The 12,020-nt window shown below is 39.1% G+C and overlaps 1 protein-coding gene across 1 annotated transcript in view; it reads right to left on the reverse strand.

Moving 5' to 3' along the window:
• LOC123759097 (lysosomal acid glucosylceramidase) overlaps nt 1–3,923 on the reverse strand; it is a 38,081-nt gene extending 34,158 nt beyond the window's left edge. Inside the window, exons 1-3 of the mRNA XM_045743952.2 lie at nt 3,778–3,923; nt 2,152–2,331; nt 1,309–1,438 (exon numbers count right to left, since the gene is read on the reverse strand). Of these exons, the coding sequence (XP_045599908.2) occupies nt 1,309–1,438; nt 2,152–2,331; nt 3,778–3,829 (362 nt within the window). The 5' untranslated portion in view covers nt 3,830–3,923. The remainder of the gene's footprint in view (nt 1–1,308; nt 1,439–2,151; nt 2,332–3,777) is intronic.
• Nucleotides 3,924–12,020: the final 8,097 nt, after the last annotated feature.

Consider the following 12,020-nt stretch of genomic DNA (forward strand, 5'->3'; position numbering starts at 1 on the left):
TCCATAGAAAATAGGCACCGGTGCCTATTTGACGTAGCGGTCAGCAGTAGTGGAAACTCGGACAGTATATGCCAGCACGTTTCTATATCTTAGAAACAAAATTCACTTCCATATTTAACAAGAAAATTAATAGTTTTGCAACAAACAGTGACATCAATCAATTTGCAAATGGATTGTAACATCAAATTGCTTAATTTCCCGAATATTGTTATTTAGACAAGGAATAAAGCTAAGAATTTATGTAAATCCGTATATATAAGGTTATACTTGTGTCTTGGTACTTATTCAGATCCTATAAAGTCATTTTTATAACAAAGACCGGGACGCCGCAAATCGTAGTTGTTTTCACAAATTGTTATAATTTACGTGCTAGTTAATAACAGCAGGTCATATATATATATATATATATATATATATATATATATATATATATATATATATATATATATATATATATATATATATATATATATATATATATACACACAGACCAACAGCTATAGTAGGTTGCATAATTATGGACAAATTGCTGTACATTTGGACACTTGATTTTCAAAATATCTAATGGTACAGCAAGTACAAGGAGTACTCCTTAGGCATAGGTTCATTCATCCTTGCCTAAGGAAGTACTCCTGGGCCTCTGTTCATCCAGCCATGCCCAAGAATGTTCTCCTGAAAATCGGTTTGTCCAGCAGAGCACTGGTTGTTTCAGACACGAGAAGATTTGACGAAGCTCGTTTTCTGCTCATTAAAAGCGTATATATATCATTAAGCTAGGCTGTATTAACTTAGGTTAGGATGTACTGGGTTCAGTTGGCTAAATTGGGTTAGGTTAGATTAGGTTGGGTTGAGCTAGGTTAGGGTAAGTTTAAAAATCCACTGGCGAGCTCAGACCCGTTGGCATTAGGTACCTGGAGCTTTGTAATTACTTGATTCACTCTGACGTTCTTGAGGATATCCTCATATTGCACCCAATATTTGTCAGTGCAGGCTACTGAACGTATGGCCCTGTATGACTAATCATCCTGCGAGATGGGGACTTTTAGTATCACTGCTACCTTATTCACTCTTGTGTTCATGATAGCTTCACAATGCACCCAGAGTTTGACAGTGCAGACTACTTATCACAAGCCTTTGTATGACTAACCATCCTGTGTGATGGGAATTTTTGCATCACGTAGCAAGCTTTTGACATGCTGTACTCCCCCTTCATATAGTCTAGGTAGCTGCACAAATGCAGATGTACCTAAATGTGTTAAAAAAAGATTCGCCATGTGTATGATGTGACTTGAATCCGTCCAGCCTTACCTGAGGAAGTTCTCCTGGGCTTCGGGGGCGAGAGTAACCACACCCTGGCCCGCGGCGTCGGTGAAGGCGCCGCCGAAGCCTAGCATCGTCTGGTAGACATCGTCGGGGTTCACTGTTACCACCACAGCACCTGATGACGTTCTCAGTAAGTATGTGTGCCAGACTAATACAAATCTATATTTCTTTGGTTTGCTGTTAAACAACAGTTCCATCAGTGCGGGAATACAGACTCAGATGTCTGTTACTTAGTGAAACCTCCTTTTCTTTAAGCTTAGGGCTCTCCCCGTGTGCTGGAATTCATCAAGCATTTACCCAACAACTTGCGAAATCTGTGCATCTTTCCTCAATGATGGCAGTTTTGTTTACATTTATTAAACAGTTTGTGAGCTCCGAAGCCCCAGGAGGTTCCTTATGACAGTAATAACCATGGGAGGTGAAGTTTCCACGCTCGTAAACTGCTCAGTATGCAAACAAAGCCACTATGACTAGGGGAAGGTAAGGTAACTATCAGGGAAAAGCACTAAGTCAGGTTGCGAATTTAGAAACATATCAAGGAATTTTGCCCTGTGATAATATTTTTAGCTTCATCGAGCCAAATTGTACCAGTTGGTCAATTACTCTTAGAACTCAGCTTATTTTTTGTAGTGTTGTCACTCTGAGGCAAGATTATCTAATATTAATCTTCCCCAAATATGTAATTTATATGCACTGAAAGTTTCATTTGATCTTGAACTTCAATCAAGACTACATAAACTTGCTGGTTGGGAAGAAAAATATTGTGCTGGCTTTGATAACTGTCCAGTGGTTAAAAGGCCACAACACAAGACCAATTCTGCCACTCGCCTGGGATTTCTTCGCCTGAGACAGCAAAGGTCTCCACGTTGAACCTAAGACCCTCCTGATTGGAAGTGACGACGGTGAAGCTGCCTTCTTCAGGGAAGTCAATGATGCCGGGCTGGTCACAGTAGGAGGCGTCACACACGCACACGATTCCACCTTGCATCTCGCGAGAGTTGCATTCATCTGTTGGCAATAATTCTGTGATTTAAGAGATGACAACATCCATGTAACTACTTACTTTACAATTGACGTGAAGCAAATTTAAATTTTAAAATTTTAAAGATTAATGTCGGAAATCCGACACACAACATAATACAGTTACCCCATAAAGAAATCAGAGAATGGGTATTCCGTGACGTCAACCAACAGACGTAATATACTGTATTAAACTCTTATTTCTTTTAAACAACAGTCTAGTGTTTAAACTTAATAAAAAAGTGTTCACTAGGACTGAATTTAATTAACAACACCAAGAAGTATAGCCTGACTCCCTTGTTACTGTTAAATAAAACCCAGAAGTAGTACCAAAACATTGGAACAAGGAGGGAGGCAGCGTACGCCACTGAATCATAACAAAGTAGACGCTGTAGAGGTGGCTGCTTATGAGCCGGTAAAACTCGTTAAGACTCCCAGATTATGTGTCAACAAGCGAGCAACAACCACAGCAATACCAGAGTATCCGTCTTACCAAGTATTTATTGTATAAATTTGGCCATTTTTATCCTTCAATAGGTTAGGCGGTTATACTGTGGGATTTATATCCCAAACAAGTACGTACTCAGCATTATACACTCCCCCCCGCCTTATTCATGTCATACCTGTACTTTATATGTTAATGTACAACCACTAATTCTAAACATCCCAATCAGGTAATTGTGAGGGAAGTTACTGTTGCAAGCTGAGCTGGCCCCCAACATAACTGTGTATATCAAGCTACTGGCATGCCCAGGCAATCATTTTATGCACACTGAGTACATGTAGCCACACCCTTAGCAGATGTTTGGAGAATGCCAGCCTTAGCAGGCCCCACCTACAGTATCAGCTAAGGCCTACATGTTCTTTAATACTGTAGATAGAGTAGTATACATAATTAAAATAGTTATAAGAATTGTAGATTAGACCACCATATGTGGTATGATTTATAATTTATAGTTTGTAACAATAAGGTAAAAAAGTACAACTTGCACCATTTTCATAAGGTGGTGCAAGTTGCATTTGTGCCTCCCATTGTGTGACATAAGTTCTAGCAACGCCGGGGCGCATCCGATCCCACGCTCGTCGTCGCCCCTAACTCAACAACAACAACAACAATAAGTTCTAGCAAGCTGAATCGGAATATACATCAGAATATACAGCCCACTAACTAAGAAGTAACTCAGAAGAAAAATAATAAAATATTAAAGTCATTTAAACAATAAAATAGAGTAAATAATATTCATAAAAAGAAAAAGAAATAAATCCTGCTAGGATTTTCCCACAATTAAAATATACTTGAGAGTTAGATATAAGGTAAGACTATTCGTAACGATCCTGGCAGTCGATAAGCCTTTAAATCTTGAGACTTGATCTATGCCAGGACTGTATGTAGGTGTGGTGCTGACTGTGGTGGCGCCACATTCTGGTGGTTACCTTGGGCTGAGACGCACCACAAGAAGGCTAACATAAGCACCGCAGTCCTCATGGCTGCTGGTTTAAGGCTTCTGCACCACTGGTGTGACACCCGCTGCTGTGCACACGTCAGCTGTTGCACAGTAGCACTGCACAGCGCTGGCAAAGTGTATATATACAGACACACAAGTTGCAGCCGACCTTGTTGCCACCTGTTTTGCTCTCGTGGATCTCACACAAACACACCCTCTACCTCCGTCACTAATGTTATACTCATTGAGATTAGAAAAGTGCTATATAGTCGTAATGGCTTGACGCTCTCCCCCCTGATAGTTCCCATCCTTTCCTGTGTTGGTAAGAGTTAAACCAAGTAATCAGTGATACTGTACATTTTATATGTACTTGACACTCTTCGATGGTTCAACATTATCTAACATACGGTTCAACTACTGCAAACTTCCTCAAGTCCATCATCACCTCAGTACAAATCTATTATCAGAATTATAACAAACTATGTCTTCAGACAACACACAGCCCCTCTGTTTAAATCCCAGAACAAGCTAAACTTACACGTATTTTAAATGTACAAAACTTTATTCCTAGATTCTAATCCTGATTTGAACCTCTTCCTTGTTAGACGTAACAAAACCCATGGGCAACTCACCAGAAATGAATATCTGTTAGATATTCCTAGTCAGACTAAACCTGCGCAAACACTCTTTCAAATAAAAGGACCCAGTGAATGGAACTCACTCCCTAATGAATAAAAAAAATTGGCCAAACTATGCTTTACTTAAAATTAGAACAAAAAAGCATCTAATTTCATCACCTTGTGCTGCTAACTCACACAATATCTTCCGCCATCCACTTTATTACTAAAGAAATGCAACTTCATCAATATGATCTATTCTGTCAATTAATAATTTAGTTATTATGTTGACTTCAAATGCTGTTATAATGTACATTTTTCTGCATTTATGGATTAGCTTAAGGACTTGCCCGAAATGCTATGCGTGTTAGTGGCTTTGCAAGAATGTAACACTCAGTCACCGATGTTATGTACTCTCACAACCCGATGTACTGCCTTGTAAATAAATCAGTAAAGAAACTAAGGCAAAGTTTCCGTATAAAACATCCCCAAGGTATATCTATAAAAATGTCTGTATGAGGCTGGAGGACAGACGCTTGGGGCTAGCCTAACCCAACTTTGCAATGTGATTGCTGAAAGGTAGCTGACCAACATGAATGGGTCGAGGTCGTCTCCTTTGGCCATTTAAAATGTGGCCGATTCCTATGGTAAGCCATGAAGCTGGTGGTGACCATTGTACTAGAATTATGCAGAAAAAACATCAAAACAGTTATTCTTTCTTTCAGTATCGTAAATCATTATGCACTAATGTAGGGACAAAAAATATATGTTCACAGCTCAATCACCAGCCGTGTTTCGGCATGTGTTGATATATTAGTATTATAATTGGATAAAACCCACACTTGTGTATTTGTGAAATTTGTATAAAGAATTTACACCAAGCCTTTCGTACACTCCTGAGTGCTTTGTCAAGGTCTGAGTGAGTGATTAGAACGAGACTTACATCTCAACGTCTAATCAATTAGACATCTAATCATATTACACGTTGAGATGTGTCTCATCCAAACCACACACTCAGATCTTGACAAAGCACTCAGGAGAGTGCGAAAGGCTTGGTGTAAATTCTTTACATAAATTTCACAAATACACAAGTGTGGGTTTTTATCCTATGTTATTTTGTCTAAGAAGACACTACCATTACTTATTATTTATTATTATTATTATTATTATTATTATTATTATTATTATTATTATTATTATTATTATTATTATTATTATTATTATTATTATTATTATTATTATTATAAGTTGGGGTGCAGCACGGGGATAAATGTTCCCGTTTATTATCGTTATTTATCTTTCAATTTCTCTATTTTTTTAAGTGAAATAATGCTTGGTCAACCCAAGCATCAGATACCTCATCTAATATCTTATAATTGTGTTTGGGGCCCCCGGACTCAATTTTAAAACATTGCGATAGCTAGGGAGTTATAGGCTTTAAAAGTAAAAGTTCTAACACCCATGATAATTCGAGAGATGCATATTTTATTTTGCCCCACATAATTCCCATGTGGTTGAAATAATTTCATCGAGAACGTATTAAGAGGAATCGTGGTTTATGTGTTAGATATATTCCAACATGCACATGGTGTCTGTGGTTATATTTGAGGGCGGTGGAGGTTAGCATTAACAGAAAACACGCAATGGCAGGTGAGGCTACTGAAGCGCCATCGTTGCTTCAACTATATTATATCAAGCACCTGCCGCAACACTGTGATAAGATAGTTACTGGTATACCACTCAACATTATACAGAATATAAGTGTAATTATTACATATTATGCTGTTATTATGATTTAGGTAAATAATGTACTGTAATTTTGTATAAACTTAATAATAATAATAATAATAAATATATATATATATATATATATATATATATATATATATATATATATATATATATATATATATATATATATATATATATATATATATATATATATATATATATTGTGACGGTAAAGCGTTGGTGTTCGGCTGTTTCAAAAGCTAGGGGCATGGCCTCGTCACATAAAGAAAAAAAAAGAGAAAAGCTGGAACTTTCGTCTGTGGTAAGGTAATGGGAAGCCACACAAAACACAAGTAAATTTAACAATGAAATTTTAATTACGTTAGAAAAACAAGACATGAATAAAATGGAGCATAAAAATGTAACAGACAAGTCAACAAACAAAATAATAAGAATAATCACTGGCAAATGAAAAGTTACATTAAGACAAGTGAGTAATAGCAAAATATATAATAGTGATGCCGGAATATTGGCTTCGAGCTGCCACCTCCCTTAGTACACGTAAGCCAAGGCTTAGTCTACCAATGAGACGTGTCAACTGCAAGGAGCACTAGGATATTCTGCCTTCTCTGGGTCGCTGTAGCCCAGACATCAACTCGTGGCGGAGGGTGGTGGGGCAGGTGCGACTGGACACCAGCCAATCAGCGACCGGCAGGCGATGGACAAGCAGTTTGCCGGTTAACGGTGGTGGGGCGAGCAGGTGTGCTGGATACGTTTTGCTCTCTGGGCAAAACGTTTTGGAGATACTTGTTGGATATATCTTCTATATTATTTGTTGATGTGACGTACTTTGGAGGGAAGAGCAGGCTCAATCTCTCTTGAAAGAGATTATCGTCACAATATATATATATATATATATATATATATATATATATATATATATATATATATATATATATATATATATATATATATATATATATATATATGCTTTTATATTTATAAATATAGTTATATTTAAAATATAAACATATAAATTTAAATTTAATTTGGTGTAGAAATTTAACACACAATTAAGCGCAGTCGTCACAACCGAAAAGTCCAAAGTTAGATTCCAGCAGTAGGACAGAAGCGTTTGGGTAATGTTTCATTTGACCTGATGCCCTGCTCACCTAGTAGGAAATACATACCCGGGAGTTAGACAACTGGCGTGGATCGCATCCTGTGGAGTTACCTTGTTACCTTGAAGTGTTTCCGGGGCTTAGCGTCCCCGCGGTCCGGTCGTCGACCAGGCCTCCTCGTTGCTGGACTGGTCAACCAGGCTGTTGGACGCGGCTGCTCGCAGCCTGACGTATGAATCACAGCCTGGTTGATCAGGTATCCTTTGGAGGTGTTTATCAAGTTCTCTCTTGAACACTGTGAGGGGTCGGCCAGTTATGCCCCTTAAGTGTAGTGGAAGCGTGTTGAACAGTCTCGGGCCTCTGATGTTGATAGAGTTCTCTCTTAGAGTTCCTGTTGCACCTCTGCTTTTCAACGGGGGTATTCTGCACATCCTGCCATGTCTCCTGGTCTCATGAGGTGTTATTTCTGTGTGCAGCTTTGGGACCAGCCTCTCTAATATTTTCCACGTATAAATTATTATGTATCTCTCTCGCCTGCGCTCAAGAGATTTAGGCTCTGTAGTCTGTCCCAGTAGTTTAGATGTATTACTGAGTGGACGGTCAGGAATTGACCTGGGAAGGGGGTGGGGGCTGGGGTAGGGGGGCAACTACCAGCCCAGACTATGGGAACCATGACGTTAAACAAACAATCACTGATGCACTAACTACATAACGGACTCAGATAAAGAGATAATTCGCGTTATCAAATTTATTTATATCCTGTGAATAATTCCCCAAACTATGTCTTCTGTCACAAGTGAAGTCTATTACTCAATAATACATTTACACAATTATAGTCTATTATTTTCTCTGACGGCAAGTCAGTATGTGTACAATGTGTTAGCTTGACTTAGATGTTACTACTATCAAGATTGTTGCTCGGAGGAATTATTTATGTTTCAAAATCCTATATAATATTCAGAATGTGAATAATTTATGATAATGAGATATATTCTCGGACCCCGCCTTTCTTACCAATTTATTTACCTTTATTATGTCTACTACATATATGTGCCCTTCTTCACCACCTTCGAGGTCAACCCCGGAACTCACAGTTCCTGCGACAGCGCTGGAACCAATCGTATTGGCGTATGCCTTTCCATATATTTTGCCCTCTGTATCTGGGTGGTCAATCTTACTCTAAAACGTTTCGTAACTTAGGAAGAGTTGACGTCAAAATGTCACGTTCTATTGGGAGGACGGGCTGAATGATAAGTCTTACTACAAGTTTTACCTGAAATGCTCCTCGCCAATCGGTTTACAAGCAGGTCCTTATAGTTTCCATTGGGTGATTAGGGACTTGTGTTCAACGTCTGCTGAGCGATGTTGTGAAAAAAAAGAAGAATTTTGGTTTAAGCTCTATAATCATGATAGCCACGGACGTAATTTCTACAGTATTAGTGGTCTTATGTTGCTGATTAATCTGGCTCCAAAACACTTAAACTCCCAGAATAAATAAATGCATAAAAATTCAATAAAACTATGCTCACTTTGAAGTTATATAGGAACATATACATTATTTTTTTTAGCTCACCCATAAATACTGCAGGTATACACCCATAAATACTGCAGGTATACACCCAAAAATACTGCAGGTATACACCCATAAATACTGCAGGTATACACCCATAAATACTGCAGGTATACATCCATAAATACTACAGGTATACACCCATAAATACTGCAGGTATACACCCAAAAATACTGCAGGTATACACCCAAAAATACTGCAGATATACACCCATAAATACTGCAGGTATACACCCATAAATACTGCAGGTATACACCCATAAATACTGCAGGTATACACCCAAAATACTGCAGGTATACACCCATAAATACTGCAGGAATACACCCATAAATACTGCAGGTATACACCCATAAATACTGCAGGTATGCACCCATAAATACTGCAGGTATACACCCATAAATACTGCAGGTATGCACCCATAAATACTCCAGGTATACACCCATAAATACTGCAGGTATACACCCATAAATACTACAGGTATACACCCAAAAATACTGCAGGTATACACCCAAAAATACTGCAGGTATACACCCATAAATACTGCAGGTATACACCCATAAATACTGCAGGTATACACCCATAAATACTGCAGGTATACACCCAAAATACTGCAGGTATACACCCATAAATACTGCAGGTATACACCCATAAATACTGCAGGTATACACCCATAAATACTGCAGGTATACACCCAAAATACTGCAGGTATACACCCATAAATACTGCAGGAATACACCCATAAATACTGCAGGTATACACCCATAAATACTGCAGGTATGCACCCATAAATACTCCAGGTATACACCCATAAATACTCCAGGTATACACCCATAAATACTGCAGGTATATTCGTCATTATCCGGAATATTGGTATAAGCGCCTACCAGCAAGCATCAGAAATATTGCAGGAACAACCGTGGACATCTTCAAGAGGAAACTAGATTGTTTTCTTCAAGGAGTGCCAGACCAACCGGGCTGTGGTGGGTATGTGGGCCTGCAGGCCGCTCCAAGCAACAGCCTGGTGGACCAAACTCTCACAAGTCAAGTCTGGCCTCGGGCCGGGCTTGGGGAGTAGTAGAACTCCCAGAATCCCATCAACCAGGTATCAACCAGGTACCTTCTGAATTTTCTGCGGGTATTACTGAATGCCACGAGGTTCTTTGTATGAATGTTTAGATACGACTACGTGTGGCACACAGACCATATTATTATAAATGATGATAAAATGACATTCATGATCTTCACTACTCATGATTTTGCTAATCACAATCTTCACAACACACGATCTTCACTCTACACTATCTTCACTACTCGCATCCTCGTTATTCATGATCTTCACTAATCACATCTTCACTATACACGATCTTCACTACTCACATCTTCGCTATACTGATTTTCACTACTCGCATCATCGTTATTCACGATCTTCGCTAATCACAGCTTCGCTATACACGATCTTCACTACTCATATAATTGCAATACACATTCTTCACTACTCGCATCTTTACTATTCAAGATCTTCACTACGCACATCTTCTCTATTCACGATCTTCATTACCGTTGTTAGTCTTAGCCTCCCTCCTCCTGCTGGGCGCCACTGATCACCACAGGAGGGCGCCTTAGTCCACTACGGGTAGAGGTCCTTCCACGTACCCGGCCTTGCACACGTAGCAAGTAAAGTAACTCCCTCCTCCTTGGTCTCGTTTTCAAGTGTGTCCGTAGATAGAGAAGCCCAGGTCCACTCTGATCGAGCTGCCCAACATAAATTAGTCCACAGGTCGTCAACTGAGTCCGCTTGTACCCGCAGCCCAGTAACACTCTGACTCAGTGGTTGGATCATAACTTCCCCAGTACAGTACCTTCTGCAAGGGAATGATGCCCAGTAACTCACTATAACCGTAAAGAACGTAGAGGGGAGAAAACAAACACGCTAGTAAAAACATGAAGGTTTACTGAATATAATTTACAATAACCACTTGTGAAAACCTCTTGCTGGTCGAGTGGGATGGCAACTCTCCTGGAAATATGCACTTATAGCAACTCTCTCTCCACCGTCACGTACAACACTGATATTCGTGCTAGATGCTCTACATGATCTAGCACGAGTAGCTAGTAGTGAGGATCCTATACAGGATCCTCACTACCCACATCTTCACTCTACATGATCATTACTACTTACACCTTCACTATACATGATCATTACTACTTACACCTTCACTATACAGGATCCTCACTACTCACATCTTCACTCTACATGATCATTACTACTTACACCTTCACTATATAGGATCCTCACTACCCACATCTTCACTCTACATGATCATTACTACTTACACCTTCACTATATAGAATCCTCACTACCCACATCTTCACTCTACATGATCATTACTACTTACACCTTCACTATACAGGATCCTCACTACCCACATCTTCACTCTACATGATCATTACTACTTACACCTTCACTATACAGGATCCTCACTACTCACATCTTCACTCTACATGATCATTACTACTTACACCTTCACTATACAGGATCCTCACTACTCACATCTTCACTCTACATGATCATTACTACTTACACCTTCACTATATAGGATCCTCACTACCCACATCTTCACTCTACATGATCATTACTACTTACACCTTCACTATACAGGATCCTCACTACTCACATCTTCACTCTACATGAACATTACTACTTACACCTTCACTATACAGGATCCTCACTACTCACATCTTCACTCTACATGATCATTACTACTTACACCTTCACTATATAGGATCCTCACTACCCACATCTTCACTCTACATGATCATTACTACTTACACCTTCACTATACAGGATCCTCACTACTCACATCTTCACTCTACATGAACATTACTACTTACACCTTCACTATACAGGATCCTCACTACTCACATCTTCACTCTACATGATCATTACTACTTACACCTTCACTATACAGGATCCTCACTACCCACATGTTCACTCTACATGATCATTACTACTTACATCTTCACTATACAGGATCCTCACTACTCACATCTTCAAAATACACGATCTTCACTACTCACATCTTAAATATACACGCTCCACTACTCACATCTTCAAAATACACGATCTTCACAATACACGATCTTCACTACTCACATCTTAATTAAATATACACGCTCCACTACTCGCATCTTA

The sequence above is a fragment of the Procambarus clarkii genome, chromosome 15 (assembly GCF_040958095.1).
Source record: "Procambarus clarkii isolate CNS0578487 chromosome 15, FALCON_Pclarkii_2.0, whole genome shotgun sequence".
NCBI lineage: Eukaryota > Metazoa > Arthropoda > Malacostraca > Decapoda > Cambaridae > Procambarus > Procambarus clarkii.